General features: G+C 43.4%; 1 protein-coding gene across 4 annotated transcripts in view; it reads left to right on the top strand.

The window, feature by feature from the left end:
* Positions 1-1,968: 1,968 nt before the first annotated feature.
* EP300 (E1A binding protein p300) overlaps positions 1,969-16,736 on the top strand; it is a 63,499-nt gene continuing 48,731 nt past the window's right edge. For all 4 annotated transcript variants that reach the window (XM_030481099.1, XM_030481100.1, XM_030481102.1 and 1 more), the window contains exon 1: positions 1,969-4,465. In XM_030481099.1, the coding sequence (XP_030336959.1) occupies positions 4,372-4,465 (94 nt within the window). In that variant the 5' untranslated portion in view covers positions 1,969-4,371. The remainder of the gene's footprint in view (positions 4,466-16,736) is intronic.

Genomic DNA, 16,736 nt, shown 5'->3' on the forward strand with positions numbered 1-16,736 from the left:
TTACTAATATGTTAGTTAATTACTTATATCTGTAATTCATATTCAGAAGACATGTGCTGGTTTGGTAGCATTTACCAGAGTATATGTTTCCCACAGTTAAGATATGCTTTCCCGAACTTGTTTGAAGGGTAGACAGGTACCCAGAGCAGAGGGGAAGCTGCAACAAAAAAAGGACATTATTTGTTTGTCAGAATTTTCTGGAACTTAACAAAACTAATCGATTCATATGATACTCTCTGGAGTAGCAAATAACTAACCAGTTCTTTAATTTTTATCTCTCAGGCTGTGCTCCAGCAAGCACACATGTGCTTAGTTTTACTATGGCGAGTAGTACAGTGTGATTTCAGTGGAACTATGTGCTATATAAAACTAAGCACACATCTAACTATTGGTAGGATTAAGTCTCTAGATAGGAACCAGTGTCACGAAACTCTTATTTGAAACATCTGCTTTGCACCAAACTTGTTGTTCAGTAAGGGCCTGACTTTTAAAAGCATTTAGGTGTTTATGTGCACCTTGGTGTCTTTATAAAGCTGGCACTAATTCCTTATTGAACAATGGATTAAGGGCCTCTAGAGAGTCTGAAAAGCTTATATAGACTTATTTCAGTCAAATTTTAATTCTAAGGAGACTTAAAAAAAAAAAAGTTAGTCTCAGCTGTGTTTAAAAAAGTGCTTCACAAGCGAGGGAATGTCAACCTGACAAATAAATCGAGGTAATATAAGACTTCTATAACTGGAATATTTGGGGGGATTTAAGTAGCAACAAGAGGCAAAAAACCTGTGAGAACCATAACGCTGATTCTAAGGTGACACTGTTGGTTTTGACGCTGCTAGCTCTGACAGCTTTAAGTCTGAGACTTTCTTCTCAGACTATTTTCCTATCGCTCATTTGTCTTTGCAAGGCTCCCTCCTCCTCTCTTTTAAAACATACAGATTTGCGCACTGCCTATGGCTCCATGACTTCTCCAGAAGGCTAATGCATGTACAACTGTTAAGCACTTTTGGAGCTGTTTGAACGTAACCCTATTTGTGTTTTCCCTTTTGTGCTGGGGGAGACAAGAATCTTGCTTGAAATAAAGCCCAAACAAGGGAAGTTGAAGTGTGGGAGTATGTGAAGGAGCTGGTGGATAGCTGTTACAGGGCTGTGAATCTCCGCTCGTACCTTTTCTCGTTGTGTGGTATTTATCCTGCTGTTTAGGCTAGGCTCTTCCCCAAATACCTGCTTTGGTTCTTACATGCAGGTTTGTGTAGCGCTCAGCCCTGAGGGTGGGCAAATATTCTAACTGCTTTTTTCATTAGACACCTACGCGGGCCTGCATCTCCCTTCCACTCCTATTCTGTAATGGTGTATGGCCTGAAAAAGCCCAAACGCACCAAAGGGAAAAGCTGGGATGGGGTATTTCCTCACTGACCAGCCCTTAAAGGTTTGAGGAGAACTCTTGGTGGGTCAGAAATCCCCGCTAAGCTCTGAAAAGGCTCAAGGGCTGTGAAGGCTTCTGAAGGACCATGCAAATGTTACTTGTCCCTACCTGCAGCCTAAGGGTCAGCCTATGCTCAGCCTCAGGAGTGCGGGCCCGGTTTCGGGACTTTGCTATACCCTGTAATACCTCCTGCCTCATTCTCCGGGAGGGTACAGCACCAAGCGTGGCGTTTGTGAGTTTACGGCATAAAGTGGAGGTGTTGGTGTAGCTTTTATTTATCTTTTGTAACGCAGACGGAAACCCGCGGCAGCTCTCGCATCCCCGGGAGAAGCAGTACGTAGGGTGCCTGTGAGTCTCGTACATTCACCGCCCGCCGGGCCCTGCGGGTCTGTGCGGCGGCCGCCGCCTGGCTGCCGGAGAACAGGGGTGCTGCGCCCCATCCCCGCTTCAGCCAGGCATGGGGTGGGGAGCGGGGGGGGGAGGCCGCGCTGCCCCGGGGCCTGCCCGAGCTGCCATGTCTGTGGCGCAGCAACGCCCGGCACCAGCGGGAGGAGCGCCCCGCCCCACGGCGCCACGGGGAACCGGCCGGGCGCCCGCACCCGTCAGGGAAGGCAGGCCAAGGGAGCCCGCTCCGTCCACCGGACCCCCGGGCAGCGGGTACCGGGCGGCGAGACGGCCGCTCCCGCCCGCCCCCCCCACCCCCCCCCGGCCGGCACTTTTCGGCCGACAGAAAAGGGCGGGGGAAGGAGGGGGCAGACGGAGCCTTTCTTATTACTTCAACCTGCTTCGCCTTTAAGGGGCGGGGCCAGGGGAGTTTGCGGAAGAGCAGGGCCACACGCGGCGCGCTGATTGGATGGCCGCAGTCTCGTGACGGCGGCTGGGCGGTTCCACTACCCTAACCCCCCCCCCGCCGCCGCCCGCCCAGCGGCACGCCAGCCCCCCGCGTTCCATTGTGTGCGCCAGCCCCGCCGGGCCCCGCCCCCAGGGCTGGCCACGCCCCCTTTTCCTCTTGGCTCATTTCCGGCCGCCGCCGCCGCCGTTTGCTTCCCTCCGAGGACTCGGGAGAGTGAAGAAACAACAGCCGCCATTTTGTTTGTGTGTGAGCGACTGAGGGAGGGAGCGAGACCGAGAGGCCGAGCCGGACGGGGCGAGCCAGGGGGAGGGCAGCGCAGAGAGACCCAGGGGCCCGGACAGGGGACGGGGAGAGAAGCGAGGAGCCGAGACGCCCGCCCCCCCCGCCCCAGCCTGCCCGTCCCCGCTCTCTTCTCTCTTTTTTTTTTTTTTCCTTCTTTTCTCTCTTCTCCTTTCCCCCGACTTCTTTCTCTTCCCCCGCTCCCGCTTCTGCCCGCTCCGCCACACACGTCACAGCAGCGGCCGCAGCCGGGCCGCCGCCGAGCGCCAGGCAGGGGCAGTAGGGAGCCTGCGCTCGGCCCCCGCGCTGCCTGCGCCGTCCCGCCCCACCCCCCCCGCCGGGCAGCGCCGGGGACCCCCCTCCCCCTCCCGGCCATTTAACCCACCCCGGGGCGAGTCCCCCGCCCTCCCCCGGCGTGGTTTTTTCTTCTATTTTATTATTTGAATTTTGTTCTTTTCCCCCCTCCCCGTCCTCGGAGGGGTCGCTGACCGGCCTCCTTCCCTCCCCGACTACCAACCTCTTCGCTTTCTTCCCCACCCTCTCAGAGGCGAAGAGGGAGTCCCCGCCGCGCCCGGGTTTTTTTCTCCCTCGCTTTCCGCGCCCCGCATTAAGCCCGTGGTCCGCGGGAGCGGAGACGGGCAGCCCCCTCCCTGCCCGGCACCAGCGCTCCCAACCGTCCTCGGCCGTCCGGGAAGGGGGAAGGTAGGCTGAGGGGGGGAGGGGCCGGCTTCTTCCTCCTCCTCCTCCTCCTTCTGCCGCTGCTGTGGGATCGGCCCCTCTGCCTGCACCGGAGGGGGGGGGGCAGCCTGCTACTGAGAGCGAGAGAAAGAGGAAGGGGAAAGAAGAGAAGAAGAAGGGGTGGGGGGAGCAGAGAGGGTGTTGAAACCCGCCCCCCACCTTCCCATCCCGCGATCGGTGCTGCCTCCATCAGGACAACAACCCCTCCTCCTTCCCTGCACAACAAGATGTGAAGCGGAGACTCCTGGGACTTATCCTCACCCTCCTCATCCTTACAGCTCCCCTTTCTGCAGCCATTAGCGACGGGCGAGGAAGAAGCGAGTGGAGCTGGGGACCCCGCGCACGCCTTGCCTCTGTCCCCGCCGCCTCCCCCCCAGCCCTGTCGCTGGCGGTGGGTATTTTTTTGCAGGGTGGTGTTGGAGGGGGAAGGAGCTGCTGCTAGAGGACGGTGATCTTTTTTTCTTTTTTCCTCCTCCTCTCCCCTCCTTCGCCCGCCTCCTTGTGGCGATGAGGAGGAGGAGGACGGCGCCGAGGAGGAAGAGGCTGATGGCGGCGGTGAGGAGGCAGCAGGAGGAGGAGACCCCCCGAAGGATGAAGAAGATGATGGTGGCGGCGGCGAGGAAGCACCAGCAGCACAACAGCCGGGATTAATTTTACAAAAGAAAAAAAAATCCAACAAAAACCAAACAACAAAACCAAAACCCCAACAGCGCTTTTTTTAATTATTTTTTAATTTTTTTTCTTTTTTTTTTTTTTTTGGTGGGGGCTTTACCTGCTCTTCCCATCTTCGCTCAGCCCTTTCGCCAGGGGGAAGAGGCCTCTTCTCCCCCCCGCACCCCCCCCCCGCGCCAGCTCCTACCTTCTCCCCGCTTCTCCGCTGCCGCCCTCCCGGAGCCCGAGGGGCAGAAAAAGGGGAACTTGGCCCCCTCCTCCGCCAGATCCTCCTCGCTCGCTCTCGGCGTTATTGTTGTTCTTCAGCTGCCTCGGGGCCCGGGAAGAAGGAGAAGGTTTTGGGGTTCACTCCCCCCCGCACCCCCCGTCTCTCTGCTCTGAGTGATTGTCTAAAAAAGAATTAAAAATGGCCGAGAATGTGGTGGAGCCGGGCCCGCCTTCAGCCAAGCGGCCTAAACTCTCCTCACCGGCGCTCTCCGTGTCCGCCAGCGACGGCACAGGTCAGTCTCGGGGGCCCTGGCCCTCCCCACCTTTCGGTGCCGCAATTGCTGCCCTTTTCTCCCCTCTTCTGCCTAAATCTCCTTCTCCCTCTCGCTGCTCTTCACTCATGCCTGCCTTCGTCCTTTCCGTCTGTCTGTTTCTCCCGGTTTTGCTCCATTTGAACCTATTGGCGTTTAATGGCATCGGGAGAGTGCTCGGATGTTTCTGCCCTTCTTTTTCGAAAGTGATTGAAAGCAAAGCTGTTCAGTTTATTGTGCTTTTGATCAACTGCAGATAAGATGTAACAGTTTGTCATTTTCGTGTCTTTCACAGTAGTAGTTATTACTGAGCTCCTTGCAAACCATATATCTTTAATGCCAGTTGCAGAAGCAGTGCTGAGGATGATGCTTTTGTACACTTTATTGCTGAATTACGTATGTACGTTCGTACACGTATGTGTCTTGTTTCTTATTTTATTTTGCATATACAAGGGGTTTTTTTGCAGCTCGTTCAGAAACGAGATTTACCTCTCTGCTGTTTTCTTTTTTTAATTCTTACGTGCAGTCTGCTTATTTGCTTCACTTTTTACGGTCCTCCTTACTTTTCCTTGCAGAAGGATATCTAAAAACTGTTTTCCTGATTCTAAGAGACCATCGACTTTAAGAAAAAACAGCTAAAACCAAAATCCATATCCCAGGCTTGGGGCATAAGGTTTCTTGAGGCTCTTATCATCTTAGAATTAATGCGTTATTTCACCTTATTTGCATTAAGAATCAATATGGAGTGTAGTTTGTCTTGCATCTCCCATTTCTTTGCTGTGAGACCAAAATGTCTGAAATTCCCCTGTAGTCTTAAGAGCTGCGAAGATTCTCTGCAGTCCTGCAAAGGTCCTCGGTGATGCTGCGCAGGCAAGCTCGAGGTTGGGAATCTTAGGTGTCCCAATCCCTAGCCAATACAAACTGGTTGTACTGGGAGGGGGAGGGAGTAACAAAGGGCTGTTCAGCTTTTTAATGCTTTTTGAGAAGCAGATGAGTATTTGGTGTCATTTTGCGATGAGAGTACTTGGTTACCTGTCCCACAGGAGTTTCTTTGAACTCACTTTAGATCTTCTTATCCTGTGGCACATGGAGGAGGCCTCCTCCTGCCAGAGTCTGAGCGGTGGCATTTCTGAAGCCACTGGTGGTCTTGCCCGATTCAGTTAACAGCTGGCAAGAAAAAGGAAGAGTTGTTTCTTGGTTTGTTTGTTTGTTTTTAATGCTCCTCATTTGGCAGTGAACAGAAGGTTTTAGTAGCCGTTTTTGGTTGAGCAGGGGATGTGATTCTACTTGGAATCATCAGGAAAATTCTGATTATTCCCTTCTCTGGTCTTGGTGAATGACGTATTAGTTTTGAAAAGTTTGTGTGTAACTTTTAATGCATATTAGATACAGGCAATATTATGTTGTAGCTAGAAGACATGACAATTCCTAGTATCAACAGGTCTCTAGTAAGAGAGTAAAAGAGTGGAGAAGCTGCTCTTTAGCTAGAGCTAGTTATTGGGGATTTTGTGCTAGACTTGGAAACCAGTACTTAATTCAGTGGTAACCAGTTTCGATTTGTCTTGAAAGTGGTTATCTTGCTCTGTTTAGGAGGTGAACTAAAAATATATGCTGTGAGAGAAGTCCTGATTTAAAGCTGTATTTTAATTCAGATGAACTCACGTATCTAAGTGAAGACATTTGTGATCAGATAAGGTTTGGGTAATCTGTTTCAGTTTAACATGTGCAGATTTTTGCAGAGTACTTAGTTTATTTTAATTATTAGCTTACTGGGCAGCTTAATGAACTTTTTACAGTCATGCTGAAACATGAGGGATTGTTGGACAGTTTCAGAAGTGCACAAATGGGGTAGTTTGTCTCAAAGTGATGGAGACTGTCCTCACCAGATAGCTATGCAGAGGTTTATAGTGGTGCAAAGACTTAGACATATGCTACATAAAACTATTAAAGGAGTCTTACTCTTCTGGGTTTTTTGTTGTTGTTGACACCTGAATTTGTGACAGTTCCACTTTCTGTGTTTTTCTAGCATATCATGCTTGTTCTCTATTTAGACGAAATCAAACCTCTTAACCAGTATGCGTGATTTGAGGGTGTTTCTTCATTTGCTGCTTGAGAGACTGTAATTTTTTTGTCCCACCTTTGCTGTTGTGAGAAACTCCTTTAAGTTTACATTTTTAACCTATCTGCTCCTTAAATTTGCTTTGAAATTGTGCAGGCAGCTTTCATTAAGTAAATTCCACTTATAGAATCTGTTGTATTGTCCCCACTCCTTAGTTAATTATAGAAAATAAATAACACAGTGCTTATGTACTTACTCAAGCACTCTTTTTTGAACTGTTAGATTCACAGCACCATCAGAGAGAGGGAAGGAGAAAGGTAACAAACTTGCACTGTTGATGAAACTTTTCACAGCACATGTGCACAGTGGCTTTCTCAGTGTTTCTTTTGCTGTTAACTTTTTGACTCATTTCTTAATCTGAAATACTGTTTTAGCTTGTCAGATACCTAAAGCCAGTGACTGACTGTAGTGACTTATGCCGAAACTTGCAAACGTTGTCTATTTATATTGAAGACTAAGGCGAATCTCTAATTCGTGTGTGTTTTCACGGTGGACCTGGTTGATACTGGGGTTGGAATGTACTAAACTCAATATAGCTGCATTTTCCACTGTTGTTGCAGTGCTGCATCTCCTTCTGTCTTGAAAGTCTTAAATGATTTCTGTGTTCCTTGCTCAGAATTTGCTCTGCCATATAACATGCTGTGTTAATGTATGTTTCAGTTGCTTTATTGATGCTAATTCCTTCTTGAGAAGAGTAACATAGACTTACAGGGAAACTGAAATGTTTGTAGCACATTTTCTAATAAACATTTTGAAGTAATTTAGGAAGCCTTGGTGTTGTCAGTGTTCTGTAGTATATTAGAATTTTTGAATAGTCTCATTTTCTTCTTAAATACTGTGTAGTTCTAGAATAGCTTCAGGAGCAGGACTGTGTGGGTTCCCTTAAACTACCAGAGGTTTTTCTACCACTTCTTTTTTTTCCTATTTAAATATTAAATTTGCCGCATTTGGGTGATAAGAAGAATGATAATTATATATAGATCTTATCCAGAGGTTAACTTTTCTGAGGACCATTAAAGCTGTACATCGGGATCTGTACCATGTGTTGGTACAGAATCCTTAGTATGGGATGTGAGTTTGTGACGCTAGGTGCTCAGCTCTCGTGTACTAGAATGGTTACATTGACAGAAGTACTTTGCCACTGTAGCTCATTTTGCTTACCTTTCCTCTACTGCTAGAAACACTGTTTCGATATGTTGCAACTATTCTTTAACAAGACTTCCTTAAACATTGTATTAGCAAACTGCGGTATGCTACTCTGTCGTGTGTGTGTGTGTGTGTGTGTGTGTGTGTGTGTGTGTGTATGTGTGTCGTGTCATGTGTGCCCCCCCCCCCCGAATAATTTGAGTGCATCCTGAAGAGTTATCTCCTTGAGTAAATGGGTGGAAGTCTTTTGTAAAGAAACATTTTTAACTGGATGCTTTATTCCAGCGATTTTTTGTGGTTTTATTTGGCCTTTTTGTTTGTGAACCCCTCAATTTTTCCTGCAGTAATGCGGGTGTGCTGAAATTGCCACATACAGATTTCTATGTGGTTTAATCATGCTTTATAGCCCGCTTCCCCCTTTTAGAAATAACCTGATTTCTGTGAACTAGGAAAGCTTTTTGGGCTCTTGGTTCAGAACTGCTTTGTTTTGTGAGGGAATAAAAATGGAGTATACGCTGTTGCAGCATGGTTGTATGGTATCATGTCTTTAGGCTGCTAGATCTGAAAATAGGATTTTAAGTGCTTAGTGTTTCTGGCTTGCTGTAACATTGGAAGTCAGTTTTCTACAATTAGTTGGCATGTGTTTTGCATCAGAGATCAGTGTATGTATTTTTGTGGTATGTGCCTTATTCAGTTTGCTGTATCCAGAAGTCGCGTTTTTCTGAGTAACAGCACATCTTCAGTCTCCCTTTCAGATTTCAGTCTTCCCTTTTGTGAAGTTTTGCTCAGGAACTGCTTCTGACCTTTAAAACTTTTCTCTCTCTTACATCAAAAGTCTAAGACTTGTGACAAAACTTCTCGGCAATTTAAGTGATACTCATCTTTCATTTGTTCCAAATGTATCCGAATGTTTCTTTGCTCAAAATGAATCGTGTTAACCATGTCTCACTGCCTTCTCCAGAGGCATGTGCATGGTTTTCAATTCTGTTTTCAAGCAGTTGTGTTTTTTCCCTACTGTTTGTATATACTATTTTTAAAAATAAATACTGTTCACAAGTCTGTTTTCTGGCTAATGTTTAAGACCAAGTCATTAGCTACATTTAACTTAGTCATCAGTTACATATTTTTTTATCTTCTTGTTGTGCGCCACTTTTTTCCCCCCTTTTTTTCCCCAAGTATTAACTGTTATGAGATAAGAGATGGCTTAAAATATGGTTTGCTAGGTGGCATATGCTGTAAATTGGCTACGACAGTAATAAATGCTTGTGTGGCAAAAATGGGCATCTTTGCTTTGTAGCTAAGTAGGTTCTTGAAGTAACTGCATTAGGAATAAATTTAAATTAAGAGAAATTTAAGCCTGCAAGACTTTCTTTAAAGAGGAAACTGACAATTCATATGGTGCTTAGTAATTTTTTAAAGAAAATCTTGCAGACTTTTGAACATTGTACATTTCTGAACCGCTGCAACTGCTGTTTTTGCCCCCTTTACCAGGTGAATTTTGTGTGTGTCTGACACGGGTATGTGCTTTTTCTGAGCAGTGTTAGGAACATACCTATTTAGAAAAATCTACTACGATGCAAGGACTGTACATGTTGTGATCTAAAACTGAATCTTGAGCACTTACCAATAAAAAGACCTCGAGACCAAAAATGCCAGTTTACAGTTGCTATTTAAAAATACAGATTCACAAGTTTGACATTGCAGGAAAAACCTTTGTTACTGAACTTGGGAATTTAAATCCTGGGTTAAAAAAAAAACCCCAAACAAGTAATTTTTGCATCTTGTCGGTCCCTGTCCAAGAGCAGGGTTTGGTTTTAGTCTAGAGGGTCCCTAGTTCAGGTTATTGGTCAGTTGGGTATTTGCAGAAAGCCAAAGTTTACCTGGGAAGGGTCTAGCGGACTCATGGGTTTAGTGTATATTTTTAGGGCATGTGGGTTTCATAAGGTATTGGGAACGAACACTGAACTTCTACCGTAGGAATTCTGGTTTCTTGAACCTTTACAACTTGGAGGAAATTATTTTATGATTAGATTTTAATTTTGTATGCTTTAGCATGTATTTCTTGCATCTTCTCTGTAGGCTGCTTGATTATATCCAATGTCTCACCTCAGTGTCTTGCTTAGCTGCTTTAGCAGTGCTTGTTCCAACTATGTAATGATACTGTAACCTTTCTCATCACCCGAATTAGTGCCCTGTCTGAGAGGGATTGGTCAAAAGTCATTTGGTTTTATTAGTTGACAAATGGAGTAATTTTGTTGTGTGGATTTCACTGACAGATAAACAATGCACCTGTCTCCAAGGATTTGGCTTTTCTGTCTTGTCTTTAACTGTAGCAGCAGGCTGAAGTAAAATACATCTGTCTCTGCATATGGTTGTATGCACTGACAAAAAACTTCCATGCTTACATTGAATTTGTAGAATTTCAAGTAGAATTTGAACTAGGGCAGTTCATAGAACTCTCCCTGGGCAGTAAGTATGTGACAACATGACTTTGTTCTCTTCTTAAATAACTGGAAGTTTTTCCTTAAAATGGATTGGCATATAAATGTATTTAAAGTTCTCTTAAAAATGTGATGTGCTATATTCTTCTTCAAGCACACATTTCTTCCAAAACTTTTTGAAGAAATCAGAAAAAGGAATGTCAAATTCTGAACTCAAATCATAGTAATTTGTGGTTTAGTTGATGATGTCAGGTGGGTTTACAGGAACAGCAAGGAGATGAAATTGTGGTCTAAACCAAGATTTTCATTAAAAAGTGCAAGTTAGGTACAGCGCAAGTTATTTTCTCAAAACCAGCACAGGTTATTTTCTCTTATTGGTGGTTGTGAGGTAGGGCAGAGGAAGATTTTTCTTTTTTCTACTTGATGGTGTGAAACACTTCTGTACCGTACCTTTTGGTGCATCACCATACCAGATGTCAGTAGAGTTTTGAACTGTATCTGTTTGCAGAATCACGATTTAGTGCTTTTTGCATTGTAGAACTCCTGAATACAAGTGAATAGAAAATCTCTCTTGGAACATACTCTTGCTGTGTTAATGAGCTAGAATAATCAAAATTCTCAGGTTTTATTTTCCCTTTTCAGAATTATAATAAAAAAATAAAATTTTGGCAAAATGCTGGTGTCTGGCTTGCTCAGTTAAAATTCTGCTGAAGCTAAACTGCCTTTTACGTATTCCTGAATATAATTTCAGGATCCCTGGGGAATTACTGCTTCAGGATAAAGAAGTCTGATCTGCTGACATCTGTTTTTTTGTTTACTTGTACATAAATTCAGCATCGTTTTTTGGTTTTACTCAGGAGTAATGTTGAGCAAACTGAAGTCAGTAATACTCAGAAAACTGACTCGACTTTTTGGTAATTGCGTATATTAATTGCATCATTTCAGAGTGGTCATTAACAATGAACTTTACTCTTCTTGAAACTGATTTGTAATTGCTTTTAAAATTACACTAGTTCTGTGTGTTTGTGCACATAGAAGTGTTCCCTTCCTATCTGCATGTACCCATTCTTTGCCCATCAGTACAGCACACAGCAGGGCATCTCTAACTTTCCCTGTGCACAGTGGTCCACAATTTATCAGACTCCTAACTGAAATACCATTCTTACTATTTAACAATACCACAGACCATCAATTGGTAACTTCAGGTGGTCTTACGGGAATTTCAGTGGCATACACAGAGTAGTCTTGGGAATAAAGTACTAATTTAGAGACTTTGCACTAAAGTTAAAGGTAGGTCAATGAAATCTATGCAAATAGCAATATCTTCACAAGGAAATTGTTAACTGTATGACTTGAGCATTTTGGAATCAGAGTGACAAAATTTCACTTTATTTGGGTCATCAGTGATGGCAAGACTCGTTCATACCTTTGCATTATTAAGTAACAGGGTGAATAGGCAGGGACACAAACAGTGGCTCTGAAATTCCCCCTTAAGTAATGTCAAAGACATTAAACATACCCTGTCTTAATTCTTGCACCCAGTCTTTTCCATATGATTACACCACTTTTGTTTCCCTAGAACAGCTACAATTCTGTGTTCCAGAATCACAACCATTGAATTTTCACTATGGTTTTTCACTGATAAACACCTATCATCTGTAGCTTTAAATATTGGGTTTTGAAGAACTTTGAATATGATAATGAAAGCAGTTTGTTATAAATGTGATTTTCTTCTGAAGTGACAAAAATTCATCAACCAGAGTCTACTAATATCAGTATTTCTGTTGGTAGTACTTTGGGATGAGTATGACTTAAACTTGCAGATTATTGAGACTTGATGAAATGGAGGCTTTTTTCCTAAAGCAAGAGTTGATGTGTTTGACACCAGTGTTTGAGTAGGAATTAGGATAACTTAAAAAAAAAAATGGAGCATGTGAGGTTCTAATTTTAGGACTTCATTATATGTTGAACGATAAGTTATTGCTTCTTTAGAATGATTCTTTTTGTTTATACTTGTAAGATGCTTATGTTTATACCTGGTTGTTACAACTAATAGTGACATCATGTGCATTCTAGATGGTGAATTGGACTTTGAACAACAAATGTTTGGTTGTTTTTAAAAACATCTCTGCCTGAAGTTATGTGCTACCGTGATGTGCTGACATGTTTTGTGTCTTTGTGTTTCTTGTCTTGTATGGGTTTTGAGTATGTCCTTTTTAGCTGTGTGTTCTACTTTTATTGTTTGCATTCTTCAAATTACCAAGTTTCTTGAGGTAGTGAACAAATTCAGGTCTTGTCTGGGTTAGCAGGGAAGTAAGGAGGCAGTGCTTCCCCAGGTTCTTGCAGGGAACAGAATTAATATCAAAGTCTTAATGCTCTAGACTGTTACCCAAATAACATAATATAGAATAAGAATTCTCAGTTGGTGTTGTCTAAGTGGTAGTGAAGACTTCAACATCACACTTCCACTTTGGGTTATATAGGGCCTGATGACCTAGGATTTTGGAAGCAGTAGTTGCGACGATGAATCTAGACCTTTTTTAAGGTAATGTTGCTTTTTTTCCCCCCTTTTTTTTACATCAAATTAGGAGACTTATTTAAATTAACTCTACATTGTAAGTTAGGAAAAATTGTTTGGCAGAATTTGCGTTACCATTGGGTAATGGTGGCTTCAAAGATGATCTACATGAAAAGCCTTCTCCTTAATGGGCTTTAATGGTAAGAATAAATCTGATCTCCATAATGCTCTATAGCAAAGTTCTCTCACACCCACCTGGTAAGAATGTTAGAGTTTTTGCCTCTTAGATGTGGTTCCCTCCCCCAATGAAACTATCTGAACCTGTCTCAATTTTTTGCTGTTGCAGAGACCTTGGGAATTGATGACTTTATTAGCACTTGGTTTCAAGCCTGCTTCATCTTTGCGTCTGCATTTTCATGGATACCAGAGAATTGTCTTGTGAGACCGTGTCTCCTTATCTTGTTCTGCCTTTTTTATTTGTGTGTTTTGAGTTCTGGGTGTGGAGGTGTTTTTTGTGTTTTAAGAGCATTTCAGACAAAACATTTTAGGGCCTGTCATACTGGTGCTTGACTGCAAGCCCAAACGGCTGCTTTCTCTGCAATATTACTGTATCTTCTGGGCACTTGCTTTGTTACATCAAGGCCCTGGTGAATTTCGGGAGAGCTTTCATGGTGCCATGCAGGGAAGAGACTGACCTCAGCAGCTTATCATTATTCTTTGTCTGAAAGTGCAGCAAAGGTGTCATGTCTTCTGTGTAGTCCAACATTCTCTATGGCTCCAGTCAACCCTGTCACATACACACTTTGTGTTCAGTGTCCTGTATTAAGCCTTGTCCGCTTGTTTCATTGTGAACCTAATGATTGTGATATAATTTGATCCACTGATAGGTTTCTTGAGCCCAGAAACATTTGTGCAAAAAGGTGACTGTTCAGCAGCTTTCTAATTTGGTACGTCTGTGTTCGGGCTATAACGTAATAAATGGGATGCAGGGACAGGAACTGTAAAGTCTCTTACCTCTCTCTGCAAGATCATCAATGAAGTAAGCACTAGAGTAAGTTGTTGTCTTGCATGTCTGGTGTGCAGGGTTCTTCAGGCATCGTGGTTCACATGTGATGCTGTTTCTGCAGGGGTACGACTTCTTCTGAGGCTGACTGCTTCAGTGTCTTGAGTCTGAGAGTACAGTGCATGAGTAAAATGTTCTTGCTATTTTGTAGCACAGGGGTAAGTTCTTAGAAAACTAGTGTTGTTCACTGCAGCCTTACTGAAACAGGTAATTCCCTATTGACAGAAATGCCTGTTTTATGCTGAAAGGTGAATGAGGTCTGTTGTCTTAATCCAGAAGAGAGAACACAACTGAATGGTGATTGTAAGCTAGAAAGCACGCAAAAGAAACTAGCATGTGCTACTTGAACCCACATGTTGATTTCTTTGCTAAGTAGGTAGTATAGGTATATTTTTCTTGCATTCTAAGCAAGGAAATCTCTACCTTGCCTTGCCTGCTTTGAGAGCTGTTACATCCCTGGTGCTGCCAGGTGCTCTTGCAGTAACACTAGCTTGAAATAAATACTTCAGCTCATTTGAAAATTGATCACTTGATAAGGCTTCCATGTCTTATTGACTTAAGGATTTTGATTGCACACTCTGAATCTGTACTAGTTTAAAGTCCATTTTGGTGCCAGGTGGGTTTCCAACCCAGGCTGGCAGGTTCCTTGCATCTTGCAGATCAGACACTGTCAAAGGCAGACTTCTTGGAAGTAGGGTCCAAACCTAAGAAAGTAATCCATAGTATGCAACATAAACTAGCGCACTGATTTTTGAAGTTGCTTTCTCACAGTTTAGGGTGCAGTTCATACTACTTAATCCAGTCTAACTGGACTGCCACTGAAAGAAATGGTCCTGCTCCATCTCCTGTCTTTTCTGATCCACTTCCTCACTACAGCTCTAATGTAGCCAGGGCAAGTCAAGCCAGTTTCTTGACTCTACAAAAAAAGACTTAGAGGTAGAGTTCCTAAGAGGAATTATTATATGCCTTTGAATGTTGAGACTACCTTAGGTTAAGACTTTCTGATTACCTGCTTAGGAGTTGTTTTGTTAAGGTACTTTCCTTCTCTTTCCTTTGAATCTTAGGTGGCAGTAGCAATCTTTTCTATATCTTCTTGTTACCCAAGAAGTGTGAAAGAAACACTCTAATAATACCATGAATAACATAATGTGGAATCACTCTGTGCCACTCTATTGAGATCAAGATTTAGCTCTACCACTTAATGTCTGCATGTTACTGATGTTTTTGAGCTCCTAGACCAGATACTGGCTGTTCTATTGCATCCAAATTTTTCTGTGTCTGATTTTACGTTAAGATCTCTAGGGGTCATGAATCAGATAGACAAACCTTTGCAGGACTGATCTGCCTCCTTCACCTTCCCATGAGCTTTATTTTGTTAGTAAGAAATCTGTGTAACCTTAATGAAACAGAATGCAAGGCAAGCAGTGGGCTCGGTGTACTGGAAAGACAGTCAGTTCCTGGAATAGTTACCACCATTGTTTTAAGCTATGTCTTTGGCTTTTGTGTATGTGCTATTATTTTCACGTGGTCTATGAGCTGTCTGGCCCAGTCTTATCAGTTTTTGGATTGGTCATAGGTAGGAATCTCTACCGTGGGCTTTAGGATACCTATTTTATGTAGAAGATAGTGAAATGGATTTCAAGTGCTGCTAGAGATACACAAAGCCTTATTGACCTTTATTATAGTCTTCTGAGACTGTTTATGTTTCAGTCCTGCATCTGAAAACTTAGGCTTCCTGGCAATTGACTAAAAACGTAACTTCCATAGTTGACCAGACAACTGAGTGTTTATCCAGTTTTGTTATCTACTGGTTGAAGAAGACTTCGAAGTTTTGGTTTTGGGAAAGACCTAAAAAAAAAAAAAAAAAAAAAAAAAAAAATGAGCAAACTCATGCCAGAATTTTGCGGTTTTGGTATTTAGTACTTAAGGCTTTGGCTTGTAGCTGGTAGTGTTCTTCTGTGATGAATCTTCTGTTGTATAATCTTTAGGATTAAAAACCCTAACAAGTTAGTTTTATGGAAAGAACATTTTATATTTTTTGATGTAAAGAACTAATCTGATTGGGATTATCTCTCAGCCATTTAGTTCTGGTTTGGTTTTTGTTTGTGGGTTTGACTTTTTTAATGTAGCTGTTGCTTTGTTGTGTTTTGAGACAGTAATAAAAAGAATTAAAATCACTTAGAGTTTTTAATGGCATTTTTCTTCTTGTCCGTGGGTGGCACAGAATGACCAGCCCCAGGAGCTCAGCTAGCTTGTACCTGCATACTCCAGTTGGATATGAGTGAGTAAGCCTCAAAGTTGGTATTACTTTCTCAATTATGAGGAAGGGGATTTTCAAAAAGAATGAGGCCTTCAGAGGAGCAGATTAATATTTTCATGTGAAGAAAGATGAGCAAGTCTTTGTCTCTCAAACCAAGAATTACATTGCCCCTCCTTTGCAGTGTTATCCGAAATCATCTAAAGGGGTCTTTCAGAGAAAGTATTCTGTGGTCGTTTGAAAACAAATTAGTTCTTCATATTTAGATGTTTACTGATCACTTTCCAAGTGGTTTTGTGAAAGGCTTAATATACAGTGGTATGATCTCAGGACAGGAGTGGTGATTTCTCTTTTGGCACTCGCCCTGTCCTGGGAGCTGTATCTGTTCAAGAGCAGAAGTTCTTTCCCCAGCTACAGTCACTCACAGAACTGGTCTTTGAGCTGTGTGCTCATCTTTGCTTCCACAGCTGTTTCCGTTTGCAGACAGGAGGTTGCTGTGTGCTGCCATTATGGTTATGTTGTAGGTACAGGGTTTGTGCTGGCCCACATTCTTCCCAGACACTTAACTTTCGGTTTCACTTTTGTTTGTTCCTCATTAAGGAGAATTATTTTTTTTCTGGATAGCAGAATAACTTGTGAATTACTGGTTGTATTTTGTACTTCTACCTCACTCATGGGCTGTTTGTCAGAGTTGTTCTGGATGTAGTGC

Source organism: Strigops habroptila, chromosome 3, assembly GCF_004027225.2.
Source record: "Strigops habroptila isolate Jane chromosome 3, bStrHab1.2.pri, whole genome shotgun sequence".
NCBI classification, from domain to species: Eukaryota; Metazoa; Chordata; class Aves; order Psittaciformes; family Psittacidae; genus Strigops; species Strigops habroptila.